This window comes from Chelon labrosus (assembly GCF_963514085.1).
Source record: "Chelon labrosus genome assembly, chromosome: 10".
In the NCBI taxonomy this organism is placed as follows: domain Eukaryota; kingdom Metazoa; phylum Chordata; class Actinopteri; order Mugiliformes; family Mugilidae; genus Chelon; species Chelon labrosus.
The window spans coordinates 6,264,229-6,281,445 of NC_140360.1; the positions used below are offsets into that span (position 1 = coordinate 6,264,229).

At 37.2% G+C, this 17,217-nt stretch overlaps 2 protein-coding genes across 2 annotated transcripts in view; both read right to left on the reverse strand.

Annotated features, from left to right (window-relative positions):
* Positions 1-17,217, reverse strand: part of LOC311494400 (tumor necrosis factor receptor superfamily member 14-like) — a gene marked incomplete at its 5' end in the record, with an annotated part of 40,631 nt that overhangs the window by 11,414 nt on the left and 12,000 nt on the right. The window lies entirely within an intron of this gene.
* LOC311494964 (tumor necrosis factor receptor superfamily member 5-like) lies at positions 3,527-15,747 on the reverse strand (the record flags this gene model as incomplete). The annotated part of the gene is made up of 9 exons (XM_084554245.1): positions 3,527-4,008; positions 4,119-4,172; positions 4,296-4,327; positions 4,461-4,633; positions 4,743-4,830; positions 5,840-5,995; positions 6,252-6,377; positions 14,820-14,913; positions 15,667-15,747. The coding sequence occupies 9 exons, from the start codon at positions 15,745-15,747 to the stop codon at positions 3,985-3,987; spliced, it is 828 nt and encodes a 275-aa protein (XP_084410371.1). The 3' UTR covers positions 3,527-3,984.

The window sequence follows — 17,217 nt, forward strand, 5'->3', positions numbered from 1 at the left end:
ATTTGTGTTATTTAACACTAATACAAGTTAAACTATAGAATAGATTGGTCTGTAAATGCAGAGAGGATTCATTCTGTACTGTTATGGTGGATGAGTTTTCTATATAACACACAGTGTTACTGAATGTACAGACTGGTTGAACTCTGCTCTACAGCATATCTCATCAGAGGGTAACTAGAGAACATACAGTTGACTTTGAGTTGTTAGATGCATGTGAGATGTAAACAGGACTTCAAGAACAACCCCACTGCTTCTATCCCACTATGTTAGGGATTGATGTTTTTACCCCCGACAGAATGAGGGCAGTCTTCTGAAGAAGCATTAAGTTCCCCAAAATGATGACACAGCCGAACTCAGAGCTCCGATAGTTTTAATACAAAATTTAAAAAAAATAAATTACAACCTGGCAGCAGTGATACTAGAGGTCAAGGATCTCAGGTTCCCAAGCCCACACACAGAAAGGAAGAAGACACAGAACGCCTTAACACATGATCTTAAATACTTTTGGACTAAACCATCTCTGAGATGTGTAGGTTAAAATGAAAACCACCAAACCAAGGAACTACAAATGTAAACAAACCCTTTTAAATACATTAACTTCAAAACAAATATTTTAATCTTAAATTAATTAGGCTTAACAAAAGAAAATACAAAATAAAGCAATCCCCCTCTCTCCCTCTCTGAATACTAGATGGTGCAGTCTAGATTGGAAACACCTGGTGGATATGTGACAGGAAAACCTCCAAAAGAGAGGATTAAAAATCAAACCAAACAAACACCTGGAAGAACATATATTAACTTAAAAGTATAAATCAACTAAATAGGATTCATTTAAGTAGCACAAAGAAATATTCTAAATAAATTGTAAGTAAAAGTAAACATTCAAATAAATAAATAAAGAGCTGACCTGAAAGGAGAGGGAGTGAGTGCAGCTCCCAGGATTAGGAGGATTAGAGGAGGAGCATTAGGATTTATTATCCTGTGATTTTCTGCAGTAAAGAATTTTACCAGAAAAGATGAAGTTCTCCAAGATGTTCTTCTTGAAGTCTTGTCATTTGGCAAGTCCATTTTTGTTTGTGACCTGAAGGCAACTCAGTGAGATTTGGGATGAGGTGAGTTTGAACATCCAAGACATCAGAACAGCATCTGTAAGAAAAATTAAAGGTTTACAAAAACTGCATTTTCCAGCAGGAATCCTGGTTACATACACTGTCTGGCCTAAAAAAGAAGTCACCTCCTGGATTTAACTAAGCCAATAGGTACGAGCCTTCTATTGGATAATTACTGCATGGATGATATTTAGATTTATTTTTATTAATGGAAGCTTTTACATGATGTTTATGGTGTTTAACAAGCATCTACAATTTGTTACAGTGAATTAAGACGCATTTTACGAAAGGAATATACATAAATGTATAAACTTACAGATACACTACAAAAGGATGAGTTTTGAATATCAAAAGGGAAATTAAATAATAATAAAAATTAAAATCAACAACAAAACTAAAAAAAAATACCAATAAGGAAGTTATACGTGAAGAACTTACAGAGTTTACTAATTTGAAGCCGGTCAAAAGAAGGTTCACACCACCACGGTCAACCAAGTCTAAAGAAGCCAGAATGTCTATGAAGGGGCCCAGATTTTTTCAAAGGATGTATTCTTCCCCCTCACATTATATACTATATTTTCAGGTGTGCAGCAGGACATGAGCTCATTAATCCACTGTTTCACTGATGGGGAAATTTCAGATTTCAGTTAATTAAAATACTATATTATTTTCACTGCAGTGCTTGCAAGTAAAATAAAGTAGAGGCCTATACATGAGGCACGCTCAGATCCAAAAGCACATTTCCTTTGTGCATTCCAATCAACGTGGAATATTTACTTATTGCATCAGATTTAAAGTAGCTAACCAAAAGTTGAAAAAAAGAACAACAAAAAAATAAAACACAACTAGTGTAAATTGAGGGAGGGTGAGGATGCTGGGGGGCGGGATACGCCCAGGAGAGGTCTCCAGTCTATCACAGGGCTAACACAGACAGACATCCAATGACATCCACACCTACGGCCAATTTACAATCACTAATAACCTTAATTTCCCACGGGGATAAATAAAGTCCGAAAGTCAGATCTTATCTTATCTTATCTTATAGGAGAAAAGTAAAACGTCTTCTTACCGGTGTCCGTGTCTTTTCTTTTAGTAATCTTTTTCCTCCGAGTCCAAATCCATGTTCACTTTCAGTTTCTATTAAGCCTGTAGCTGTGCCAGTGGAGATGCGCGAGCACGTTCTTGACGCAGACGTCAGCTGTTTCTGGTGATGTGTGGGTGGGGATGCAAAAAAAATAAATACAAATAAATAAAAATAAAAAATGCCAAAACCATGGTACATTGGTCCATCTGGACTGGAGTGTGGAGCATGAGATTAAATAGAAAAAAAAAATTGACTACATGATAAAAAATATTATGATTTAACGTCTTGCTCTGTGTTTTGTCTCATCTAAGATGCCAGATAATGAAAAATCACAAAGCTTAATCTTCCTCAATGACTGAAATAGATGATTTTCTTTGTGGACTGGACTTGGTGCTATGAAGCATGGTCAACAGTTTCTGGTTGGTTGCAGTGTCAACACTTTCCTGTTGGGTGTTTGTCTGTTTTATATAACGTGTCATTAAGACCTGTATGACTGATTCTCAGACGTTTGTGACGGATGTTTTCTTCTTTCTGCCCAATCCCAACTAGTTTTTCTAGATCGTATGGATGTCTCCCTCTTTCATTGTTGTCCCAGTGATCCTCCCAGACTGAAAGTGAATATGATTTAATTCTTGACTTAGCTTCATTTTCACTTTTTGGAACTTGAAGTTCTCACTGCTTGTTTGGCCAAGATGTGGAAGGGAGGGACCCAGTGGACGCTAGTAGACAGTCTCTTTACTCCCATGATATATAACATGTCAAATATTTAATTCACAAGATCTGTTCACAGTGTTTGTTATCTTACTCTCCTCAACCCACTGCAGTCCTAATATTACTGCTAAACGTTCTGTGGAATAAACACGTAACTGATCAGAAACCCTTGTCTTCATGTATATTTATATATCTGGAATATGAACTGCTCCACCTGCACAAGCTGTATAAGGATCTTTGGAGCCATCTGTAAATATGAGAAGTGATTTTTACAGTATTTTTGAACTACGTAGCATAAAGGTTTAGATTTTTCCTTTTATTTCCTGGTGTATATTGAAATCTATAGGTGGCAGATATAAATATCTACAGTGAAGTGTTTTTAGAGTTGGAGTTTTACAGTCAGTGCTTTTAAATTAACTTTGCTCGGCTTCTAGAGATTTCCTTTCATTTTAAATATTCATTAAGGTGATTAAAAATGTCGCTAGCTACAACATTTGCTTCCCCTACTCTTCCTCATTCCTATAAACCCATCTTTTATCCACTTTTCATCCCATGCACTCTCAGCTCTCTAGACATATAGAAGATGTTAACACAACACCACGTTTACTTTTACATTTTATTGTTTAAAATATATACAAATATAGTTCTATAATGTTTGATATATATTTTTTAATATGTAAAAAATAATAGGTTATGTCATATGCATACCTTTTATCAATGTTAGACTTAATGTAAAAAAAATGTCATGTTATCGTCAATACTGAAATAACTCAGACACAGCAACAACTAAAACAAGCATATGTGGTATTTCCACATTCAAAGGCATCAACAGATTTCATTCATATAATACAACAATCAGTCACCATTCATACATAACACAGTTTCCAAATAAAATAAAGCGTCTCTATGTCACTGTCAGCAGGGTGTTCATGTGGACTGAGGCAGGGTGTTCCAAGACAGAAGCTGATCTACTGATCTGTCTTTTCTGTTCTCTGAAAAGACAATTTGACAGCATCCAAATGTATAATAACTGGATTCTGGAGGAAACGTACTCCACAGTGAATGGTTTCATCTGAGAGTTTAGACTGGTTGCTCAGCTTCACCCTGAGGAGAGAAACACATTCACTTAAAGCAGAAACATTTGTAGAGACATCACACAGCCAGACGATCCTCAGTTAATAAACATTTCATTGAAGAACACACGGCTGTCTTACCTCCTGTAGTGGCACTGATTCTTGGACTGGTTCTACTGTAGGTTGGGGTTTCTTCTTAGAATAATAATTTAAAAAAAGAAAACAAAAGAAAAAAAAGACATAATTTAATTCCTTAGATAAACCCAGTGCTGTGATCTGTAACAGTGCACATAACCAAATAGTGAGAAATAAACATACCTCTCTGGAGTTGGCTGCATTTCTGTTTCTGTCTATAATTGAACAAAACCAGTGAAAAACATAATTACCAGCACTGTCATGACTCAGCAGAAAACATTATCATCCATCAAAGATGTGACAAAACATAGAAAAGAAGAACATTTTCCTGCTACAAATGAAACCTACCTGCTGAATAGATTTTCTCTCTGTAGACGTAGCACAGTACTGCTGCTATTAGAATGACTAATAAAACCACCACACCAGTGATGATCCCTACAACATTTGAAGTTTGTTCTCCACATACAGAATCAGTTGAGCTAGTTCCTGGTGTTATCAGCTGAAGGTTTTTTGATTCACATCTGGAACAATAAAGGGACATTTTATAGAGAAATGTACAGATACAACAAATTCATGGCTATTATAAAAAAATCCAATGTGTCTCCATGTGTGATGTGAAGATTTACTTACTGTGTGTGTTGGAGACAAGATGTTAATGTTCCATCTGAAAATGTTCCATCACTGCAGTCAGAGCACACAGTGTCTGAGGAGGCTGAGCCTGCACAGACACAAATTATATGGAAGTTGAAACTAGTTCAGTCTAAAGTATGAAGAGATGAATTAATGAGTAAGTAATGTGTTGGAATGTGGTTTATTAATCTATGAAGAATCAGACAAAGGTAGAAACATGGTCTAGATGAGAGTATTCATGTCATGTTTAACTACGTTAAAATGACAAATTGTCTTGTAATGTTTACAACTTAAGAACAATGTTTTACAATCAAAGACAGGAAATCTTCAGATATCAAGACACCATTAGAGTGCAGGCTTTACATCACTGGATAAGACACACCAATGAGAAAACACCTGAAATTACACCATTAATCATCGGAACAGTGAAGTAATATTTTATTTTTTTATTTAATTTCTTTTTAAGTACATAGAGCCTCATTCATAACATGAGTCTGTAGTCTCAGACAATTAGTCATTTGAGTATCATTCATTGCGAAAAGGAAACAGGATGAAAAGATATTCCTCCAATTTCAGGTGTGAGCTCCAGGTGAATAAACACCCACAGACGTTCCTATTTAAACTCCAATATGACAGGACAGCTGAGCAACGTCCACCTGGTGGCTTGTTACATCTGTCTTAAATCTGTCATAGGATTAATATGACAAAGTAGTTTTGGAACCTAAAAAACACTGGAGTGCTACTCATTTACTGTACTACTCAGTAAATGTGGTTAGAAACATTTTTGTTAGACTTTTGGTGCTTATTTACTTGTATCTAGTGGTCAGAAATCAACACGTGCAGCAAACTGTCAAAAAGATCAGTTTCCTTTGTTCTCATTTAAAACTACTACTTTACTGCAGTTAGCCACCAGGGGGAGCTCTACTTGCTTTGGCTTCACTTTAGAGGGGCAGCTCTATGATAAAGACATTTATTACACTTTTAGCTCTTTACTACCATCTAGTGGTCAGAAATCAACACGTGCAGCTTTAATGAGCAAACTGTCACAAAGATCAGTTTCCTTAAACTTTGTTCTCATTTTAAACTAGAAAACCAACCTTTTTCCTTGATGTATTGTCCTGGATAACAGACCGTGTGTTTCTGTGCTGCTTCACATTGGTCCTTTGTTAAGTCAATACAGAAGAATCCCTCAAGTGGTTCACAAACTGTATCTGATGTTGGTGTACATGACCTCTTTACCTTCAGAGCAGAACCTATCAACACATATGGAAGTTACAAAACATGCAGAAACAAAACTCCTATTGTGTTTAATCTGTTTCTGATTTAAAGATACCTTCAGTGGTTAGAACAACTTTAGAAAATGTGACACGATAGTCTCTTCAGTTTATGAATTCATAGGAAACATCTGCATAAATTAACTTGTCTGATGTGGATTTGATTTAAAATTCATCAGTTGAAAAAAGGAAAAACATTTCTACTGATAAATAAATAATATTAACAGAACTGTACCTGCATCACAGTTGGTGCATGTGAAGCACTGCTTACGTTCATTATCTTTATCCATATAAGTTCCATTCAAGCAGGGCAGACATGATGTAAGGCTGGACTCTGTGCAATCTATTTTAACTCTGCCTCCTGTTGAGAAGACAACCAGTTATTATGTTTCAAGAAATCTTTTTTTTTAAAACCTTAGGATAAAGAGCATGTTGTGAAGCAAAGATTCACACACTGTTATCTGTTAAACTGTCATTATTATTACTACCATCAGATGATGGCAAATTAAAAAAAAGAGTATAAATAAAACTTCATTGTTTTTTTTGTTAAGTAGCAGTTTTCACTTATGATCATACATTTAACGGCAAAGGACAAGGAACCTTTAGTATTCAGTTGGATCTTACCAGGTGGACACTTCAGGCAGCATTTATTCTCTATCTGATACTCCTCTGGAAAACATATGGAGGTTTGACAGCACAAGACTTTCATCACAATTATCTGTGAAGAGAAGTTAAAAGAAACAACATCACAAAAACAGTCATCTCCCATGTTTCTTTGATCCGTCCATCTCTCTCCTCTGACTTTAGTCTCCTAACAATAACAACTGGTCGGATCATAATAGGAAGCTTGCACAAGCATTCGATGAAGGCGTTCTTTACAGGGGGACAGTCTCTTCTTAAAACACTGTAAATTTGTTTAAGTATATTCATAAATATCTTGATTTTGCTGTCAGTTCCACTTCAAGAAAAAAAATCAACTCCTAAAATTAAAGCGAAGGAACAAATATCCTGTCACTCATCTGACAACCAGTTCTACTATAATAATGAAAGTTTCTGTTACAGGTCATTTATCAAACACTGTCACATAAGAGTTGTTGATATTTGTGTTATTTAACACTAATACAAGTTAAACTATAGAATAGATTGGTCTGTAAATGCAGAGAGGATTCATTCTGTACTGTTATGGTGGATGAGTTTTCTGTATAACACACAGTGTTACTGAATGTACAGACTGGTTGAACTCTGCTCTACAGCATATCTCATCAGAGGGTAACTAGAGAACATACAGTTGACTTTGAGTTGTTGGATGCATGTGAGATGTAAACAGGACTTCAAGAACAACCCCACTGCTTCTATCCCACTAATTGAAAGAATCTCCCAGGATTAGGAGGATTAGAGGAGGAGCATTATGATTTATTATCCTGTGATTTTCTGCAGTAAAGAATTTTACCAGAAAAGATGAAGTTCTCAAAAATGTTCTCCTTGAAGTCTTGATATATAGCAGGTACATTTTTTCCTGAACTGAAGACATCTCAGTGATATTTGGGATGAGGTGAGTTTGAACATCCAAGACATCAGAACAGCATCTGTAAGAAAAATTAAATCTTTACAAAAACTGTATTTTCCAGCAAGAATCCTGGTTATACATTGTAGTTACAGTTACATATATCAATAACAGTGTACATTCACTATACAGTTGAGTTTCAGTTTATAGATTTCACTAAAAGTTTGGACACACCTTCTCATTCAATGGTTTTTCTGTATTTTTATTATTTTCTAGATTGTAGATTAATACAGAAGACATCAAAACTATGAAGGAAACAAACAAGAAGAATTAAGAAAACCAGAATGTGTTTTATATCTTAAATCACATCTTTGGCTTTGATGACAGTTTTGCTGACTTATGTTGTTCTCTCAATCAGCTCCTCTTTTCTTTGTGTTTTACCACTTCTCTAAAGCCCTACGCTGACTGAAACAGAGTCATCATCCTCTTCTGTAACCGCTTGTTCTGTGATGGGACGCGGGGGGTAATCTAAATAAAAAGAGCATTAAGGATATATATGGCTTGCGCGTTTTTATCGTGTATCTTTTTGATGATGTTCCTTTAGAGATTTATGGAGATTTATGGTGGTTTTGTTACAGATAGATTAAAATTACTTTTGTCTGAGCACTGAAACACGAGCTCTGAACAAAATGGAGGATGTAGTTTCGTTTTCTAGCAGTTGTCGTTTATATTTCCGTACCTTCGTGTTACATCTGACAACTCTGTCCTTCACTCGTGTCGTACTTCTTCGTTCGACAACTCCACCCTGGTATTATGAAGAGGGAACGAGCCATAGTACTGTAGAACAGAGAGACAGCGTTTAGAGTATAAACAGGTCATATATAGAAGTTGAATCCTATTAGATGAGTAATAATTGTACAGATATCTACCCATGAGGAACTGACCGATGACGACGGATGTAGAAACCTAAATCCCACAAAAAACGTAGAACGCAGCAAATTAACGTTAAGACTACACCATGAAAAAAAGGAAGCGAAAGAAGGGGTCATTTTAAAGATTCTCTTCTTCTTCCTGAATCAGGATTCGTCAGTTAGGACTAACCAAAAACACTCAGACTAGACTTCACTCCACTCAGTGAATTGTCGAAGTAGGAAATTTTCCCTCTCCTTCAGCCCAGGTACTTTATACCTATTGGAAAGGCTAGTTTAACTATGCACAAATCACTCGACAACTTGACCCTGTCGATAGGTTTAGTTTAGATTCACGCAGAGAATTGGTACAGATCCAGCGCTGAGGCTTCTCATCAACCTCCTTGGGGGCGGTCTGGTAGAGGAAGCCCGGAACAGAGCACGCACAGTTTTATGCTCAATCCACCCGAAGACAATGGGAGGAGCGCGGCCTTTCGTGTATCAGTAGTTTTCTACCCCGGCTCCAGCGCCGTCGTATAGGGGGGAAAAGTGATGACAATTCTAAGGGCCCACAGCCCATCAGGGCCCACACACAGCCCCCAGTAGCCTCTACGACTAAATTATTATGCATAGGCTTAACTAATATATATTCATAGTAATGAATCCGAACTAAAATAAAGCCACAAAGTCACGCAATATTTTAATTTTAATAATTTCAATAACCCTCTTGGCCCCTTCTTAAAAAAGTGGTTTGGTCCACACCGCGGGTTCGAATTGAGCGCGAGCGAACTCCAGCAGGGAGTGAGGGAGATGAAGATGATGGAACAAAAAACACAGATCTGGAGACTAGAAAAGACTAGAGAGGGAGGCCAGGGCTAGGAGCAACAGAGCAGGGGCCCAGGACATCAAAAAAAAAAAAAATTCTAATGGTGAGAGTAAAACTACCGAGGGCGCCTACGTTGTCCATTCATTTATTTATTGTCTGTAACGCGTAGCTGACGGGGCGCAGGGGCTGTAGCTTACGTTAGCTGTCAATCATCGGGTGAGAGGCGGGAAGTGGCCAGTTCATTGTAGAGCAGCGATTCCTAGTGTAGATAACTGAACGTTACTAATGTGGAGGCTATCTACAGCGGACTGTGTGTTTCACACATATTACTGTCGGACAGTGCTCCAGTCCAGTCAGCACCAAGCACCCGCTCAGTTACGAGGCTACGTTGAAATGTATTATGACGCATTCAAGTTCTACTCAGTAATTATGAGCATTAGGCGAAGGTCAATAACGTTATCATGATGTGTTCAAATGTGGTCTTGTAAAAATGTGTCAGCTATGGTGGGACATTTGAAAATACAAAAAAGTTAAATGTTCCAACAAGATTTGTACTACCTATTTGTTAAGTGGTTAATTGAAGATATATGCAATCAGAGGTGTAATAACGGGTTCCAAATCAGAGAAATGGGAATAATTTACATAACAATACTCTAACTCATTGTTGAGTGATTATACACCAGGCATCAACAGAAAAACAAAGAAAAAACATCATAATACACAGTTGTAAAAAAAGTGGCAATGAATGGGGTAGAGGGGCCCACGCCGATATTCTTTCAGGGGGCCCAGAATTCCTAGCAACGGCCCTGCCCGGCTCTAACTGGTTTCTACAAGGTGAAACATTAAAGTGTGGTGCATCCTATCTAAGTGAGCTAGGCTGCAGCAAAGCAGTAAATAACCCCATTTATGACATGGTAGAAGAAGAGCAGTTCTTCCTGTTTTTGACCTCGCATAACCCTTTAATAGGGCTGGGCGATATGGCTTAAAAAAAAAATCTCCGATTTTTTCACACCAAACCCGATTTTCGATTTTAATCGATTCATTTTTTTCTATTTAAAAACAAACTACAACTGACAAAGAAATTGCTCAAAACAAATGTACTCTTTATTTTGTTGTGATTTTCCTTTATGCCCTTTTTACGTCAAATAAATGTAGCAAAAATGACAAAATTAGATTACAAAAATACATACAGCAGTTGTATTCATAAAGTGCAAACAAAACTTTAAACAGTTTTCCTGAATCCCTGAAATTGTAAACAAAATGAAAAATCTGCATCCATTACTTTAGTTTCAACATTCTTCTTTTATGCATTTTAGCCAGGAAGACAAGCCTGTCTACTACCTCTGGCTTGAGGCATGCCCGGTTACATGTAACTTATAGTGACACAATGCAGCTTCAAAATAACTTAAAATATAAATCAAAAATAAAATTGTGTGTCACTTTTTGATAAAACACGTTTGGTCAAATAACATCGTTCGACTGGACCACAGGTCCGTTGTGGCGGAGTAAAACGACACCCCCTCCAGCTCTCTAGCGATCTTTTCACGAGTACTGTTGTACAGGCGAGGCAAGGCAACTTCGGCAAAATATTTGCGGCTTGGTAGCACATACCTGGGGTCGAGAACTTTTAGCATGTTAATAAACCACGGCTTTTCCACAGTGTATATGGGCACCATACCTCCTGCAATATATTTCGCCACTGCATCTGTGTTTGCTTTCCACCAGGGCCCTTTCTTGTCATAGGGGATACAGTTCGAAAAACATTCCAAGACTGTAGTTTGTTTTTTTGTGGTTGTGTTCGAACTGCGGTCTTGTTCGTTTCGTTGAGAGGCACACACCTCCCACTCGGCTGCATGCCTCTGTTTAAGATGCTGGAAGAAGTTTGTAGTGCTGCTACCTTTGGTAGCAATAGCTTTTAAACACACTTTGCAATGTGGCGTTATTTGTTCTGCGTCTGACACTGAAAAAGCGAACCAATTCCAAACAACGGATGTAACTGTGCCTTTCTTTGGAACGAGCTCCTCCCTGTTGACGGCCATGTTGTCTGTGTAGCTGACTGTAAGGAAAGCGGCGGGAGGGCCGATCCCACTCTGAACTACGGAAGCCTAAGGGGAGCGTCGGTCGTGGAAGTTAAAGAGAAAACCGATTTTCATTAAAAACAAATCGCCCTAAACGTCAAATTCGAGTTAATCGATAAAATCGATTTATCGCCCAGCCCTACCCTTTAATATCCAACAGAATCTAAATAAGTTAAATATTGCAGTAAACAAGTGGTTTAACTCACTGGTGTTCATTATGTGGCTGATATATTTTATTCACAGGATATGATGACACTTTTTTATTCAGTTTGGTTGTTGTTTAGAAAGCTTTTATTTTATTTATCTTTTTGCAATTCTTGTTGCTTTTATATATTTAACTTATTTAACTTGTTCTTCTACTGGTTCAAGTGACTCAAGTGAACCCAATCACGAACACACTAACCTGTAGGCAGGTAACAGTGGATTTTATTTTTATATTCTCCATACATACATTGAATATATAATAGTCATGGTAACACAAACGGTTTCCTGACTGTACAGTTGTGACTGGCACCGACCTCAAGGTATTTTGTTACTGTGAAGTATCTTCAAATATTATTAAAAGTATTTATAACTAAGGTTTAAGTCTCTACACTGGTGTAAAATCACAGAGGCAGTGTCCTATATTGAATTAAATGCTTTATTGTCATTATACATCAGTACAATGAAATAGTATGCTACATCTAAAGAGTACAAAGATAAAAAAACAAAAAGAGAGAGATACCCATTCACACAGTCACCAGTATCTACAATCATACAAACATGAGAACATTCATTCATACATTCATTTTCTGTATCAGCTTATGGGGGGGAGGAGTTGACAGTGCAACAACTTACATTTCCTTTGATAAAACACGTTAATGTAAATGCTCATCTTTTTTGCTAAGTCATACAGGTTCAGCCAGGACAGTCTCAAACTTTGGCAAAATATAAAATAAAATGAAAAAATTAAATATCAATAAGTTCGGAAATGTTTACTAATACTTTAAGGCTGACTAGCTTATTTTTAAACTGTTATAACAGGCATGTGGTATTTCCATGTGCAAAGGCATCAATAGATTTCATTTATGTAATACAACAATCAGTCACCATTCATACATAACACAGTTTCCAAATAAAATAAACCGTCTCTATGTCACTGTCAGCAGGGTGTTCATGTGGACTGAGGCAGGGTGTTCCAAGACAGAAGTTGATCTACTGATCTGTCTTTTCTGTTCTCTGTAAAGACAATTTAACAGCATCTAAATGTATAATAACCAGAATCTGGAGCAACTGTACGCCACAGAGAATGGTTTCATCTGAGAGTTTAGACTGGTTGCACAGCTTCACCCTGAGGAGAGAAACACATTCACTTAAAGCAGAAACATTTGTAGAGACATCACACAGCCAGACGATCCTCAGTTACTAAACATTTCACTGAAGAACACACGACTGTCTTACCTCCTGTAGTGGCATCGATTCTTGGACTGGTTCTAGCAATGTTTCTTGTGTACCGTGGGTATTCTTTTGAGAAGTAAAAAAAGACATAATTTAATTCCTTAGATAAACCCAGTGCTGTGATCTGTAACAGTGCACATAACCAAATAGTGAGAAATAAACATACCTCTCTGGAGTCGTCTGCATTTCTGTTTCTGACTATAACTGAACAAAACCAGTGAAAAACATAATTACCAGCACTGTCATGACTCAGCAGAAAACATTATCATCCATCAAAGATGTGACAAAACATAGAAAAGAAGAACATTTTCCTGCTACAAATGAAACCTACCTGCTGAATAGATTTTCTTTCTGTAGACGTAGCACAGTACTGCTGCTATTAGAATGACTAATAAAAACACCACACCAGTGATGATCCCTACAACATTTGTGTGTTGGAGACAAGATGTTAATGTTCCATCTGAAAATGTTCCATCACTGCAGTCAGAGCACACAGTGTCTGAGGAGGCTGAGCCTGCACACACACAAATTATATGGAAGTTGAAACTAGTTCAGTCTAAAGTATGAAGAGATGAATTAATGAGTAAGTAATGTGTTGGAATGTGGTTTATTAATCTATGAAGAATCAGACAAAGGTAGAAACATGGTCTAGATGAGTGTATTCATGTAATGTTTAACTACGTTTAAATGACAAATTGTCTTGTAATGTTTACAACTTAAGAACAATGTTTTACAATCAAAGACAGGAAATCTTTAGATATCAAGACACCATTGGAGTGCAGGCTTTACATCATTGGATAGTACAAAGAGCCTTGTTCATAACATGAGTCTGTAGTCTCAGACTATTAATCATTTGAGTATCATTCATTGTGAAAAGGAAACAGGATGAAAAGATATTCAACCAATTTCAGGTGTGAGCTTCAGGTGAATAAACACCCACAGATGATTCTATTTAAACTCCAATACGACAGGACAGCTGAGCAACGTCCACCTGGTGGCTTGTTAAATCTGTCTTAAAGCGTCTTAGGATTAATATGACAAAGTAGTTTTGGAACCTAGAAAACACAGGAGTGCTACTCATTTACTGTACTACATCAGTAAAGGTGGATAGAAACATCTTTATTAGACTTTTGGTGCTTATTTACTACCATCTAGTGGTCAGAAATCACCACGTGCAACTTGGTGAAAACTGTCACAAAGATCAGTTTCCTTAAACTTTGTTCTCATTTAAAACTAGAAAACCAACCTTTTTCCTTGATGTATTGTCCTGGATAACAGACCGTGTGCTTCTGTGCTGCTTCACATTGGTCCTTTATTAAGTTAATACAGAAGAATCCCTCAAGTGGTTCACAAACTGTATCTGATGTTGGTGTACATGACCTCTTTACCTTCAGACCAGAACCTATCAACACATATGGAAGTTACAAAACATGCAGAAACAAAACTCCTATTGTGTTTAATCTGTTTCTGATTTAAAGATACCTTCAGTGGTTAGAACAACTTTAGAAAATGTGACACAATAGTCTCTTCAGTTTATGAATTCATAGGAAACATCTGCATAAATTAACTTCTCTGATGTGAATTTGATTTAAAATTCACTAGTTGAAAAAAGGAAAAACATTTCTACTGATAAATAAATAATATTAACAGAAATGTACCTGCATCACAGTTGGTGCATGTGAAGCACTGCTTACGTTCATTATCTTTATCTATATAAGTTCCATTCATGCAGGGCAGACATGACGTACTTCTGGACTCTGTGCAATCTATGTCAACTCTGTTTCCTGATGAGAAGACAACCAGTGATTATGTTTCAAGAAATCTTTTTTTTTTTTTTAAACCTTAGGATAAAGAGCATGTTGTGAAGCAAAGATTCATACAGTGCTATCTGTTAAACTGTCATTATTATTACTACCATCAGATGATAGCAAATTAAAAAAAGAGTATAAATAAAACTTCATTGTTTTTTTTGTTAAGTAGCAGTTTTCACTTGTGATCATACATTTAACGGCAAAGGACAAGGAACCTTTAGTATTCAGTTGGATCTTACCAGGTGGACACATACGGCAGCATTCATCCCCTATCCGATACTCCTCTGGAAAACATATGAAGGTTTGACAGCACAAGACTTTCATCACAATTATCTGTGAAGAGAAGTTTAAAGAAACAACGTCACAAAAACAGTCATCTCCCATGTTTCTTTGATCCGTCCATCTCTCTCCTCTGACTTTAGTCTCCTAACAATAACAACTGGCAGGATCATAATAGGAAGCTTGCACAAGCATTCGATGAAGGCGTTCTTTACAGGGGGACAGTCTCTTCTTAAAACACTGTAAATTTGTTTAAGTATATTCATAAATATCTTGATTTCGCTGTCAGTTCCACTTCAAGAACAGTGTAAATCACTGACTTTTAAAAAATCAACTCCTAAAATTAAAGCGAAGGAACAAATATCCTGTCACTCACCTGACAACCAGTTCTACTATAATAATGAAAGTTTCTGTTACAGGTCATTTATCAAACACTGTCACATAAGAGTTGTTGATATTTGTGTTATTTAACACTAATACAAGTTAAACTATAGAATAGATTGGTCTGTAAATGCAGAGAGGATTCATTCTGTACTGTTATGGTGGATGAGTTTTCTATATAACACACAGTGTTACTGAATGTACAGACTGGTTGAACTCTGCTCTACAGCATATCTCATCAGAGGGTAACTAGAGAACATACAGTTCACTTTGAGTTGTTGGATGCATGTGAGATGTAAACAGGACTTCAAGAACAACCCCACTGCTTCTATCCCACTAATAGAAAGAATCTCCCAGGATTAGGAGGATTAGAGGAGGAGCATTAGGATTTATTATCCTGTGATTTTCTGCAGTAAAGAATCTTACCAGAAAAACTGAAGTTCTCCAAGATGTTCTTCTTGAAGTCTTGTTATATAGCAGGTAAAACTTTTCTTGACCTGAAGACATCTCAGTGAGATTTGGGATGAGGTGAGTTTGAACATCAAAGACATCAGAACATCGTCTGTAAGAAAAATTAAATCTTTACAAAAACTGCATTTTCCAGCAGGAATCCTGGTTATACATTGTAGTTACAGTTACATATATCAATAACAGTGTACATTCACTATACAGTTGAGTTTCAGTTTATAGATTTCACTAAAAGTTTGGACACACCTTCTCATTCAATGGTTCTTCTGTATTTTTATAATTTTCTAGATTGTAGATTAATACAGAAGACATCAAAACTATGAAGGAACACATGAGGAATTGTGTAGTGAACAAAGAAGACTTAAGAAAACCAGAATGTGTTTTATATCTTATATCACTGGCTTTGGCTTTGATGACAGTTTTGCAGACTCGTGTTATTCTCTCAATCAGCTCCTCTTTTCTTTGTATTTTACCACCTTTCTAAAGCCCTTTGTACGTTGCCTGAAACTGAGTCATCTTCCTCTTCTGTAACCTACTTTCAAAAAGTAGAATGGGAGGAAGAGAGAGGTAGAGCTTTCAGCTATCAGGCTCTTCTCCTGTGGAACCAGTTCCCAGTTTGGGTTTGGGAGGCAGACACTCTCTCTATTTTTAAGGTCAGGCTTAAGACTTTCCTATTGATCAAGCTTATAGTTAGGGTTGGACTAAACCATCCCTTAGTTATGCTGCTATAGGCCTAGGCTGCTGGGGGACGATGCACCAAACACATGTCCTCCTTCTTTCTTCTCTCTCCTCTCTCTCGCATCCTCTCTTTTCTCTGGCACAGAGCTATTGCCCTCTAATGCCCTCTAATTTCATATCTACTACTAGTTACGCAATTCTGTGCTATTACTATGTAGAATGTTTACTGCTCTGTGCCCCCCCCCCCCCCCCCCTCTTGTGAGTATCTCTGGCCTGGAGTTGTGCATTTCCTGTGGAGCACTATACTACATCTGTTGTCGTGGTCTCATCAGTCTGCCCAGTCTTCATGGCCTCCTGCAGTTATCCACTCCTACCTGAATGAACAATTCTCCAACCTGCCTGTGACTCCTCTTACATTTTCAAACTGTCATGTAATATCATCAGTTTGTATCATAAGATTCCACATGTACGCTTTGGTCAGATATGTGTATCTACTGTATGACAGATGTATGTTTATCTTGCTGTTCTCTTCTCTCTTTCTTCTGTCTGTACCCGACTGGCCTTAGGCAGATGGGTCCCTCCATATGAGCTGGGTTCTGCTCATTGACTGTAAAGTTGGGCATTTTAACATGGGGGTCTATGGGGATTTGCTCCCTTTTGGAGCCAGCCTCAAGCGGTCACTCGATGAACTGCAGTTTTTTGCACTTCCGCATTGGCTTCAATTTTCAGACCCGGAGGTTGCCGCCTTCTGCTCACGATTTGTATTGTTATTGAGGCTATATAAATAAATTTGAATTTAATTTAATTAACCGCTTGTCCAGTGATGGGACG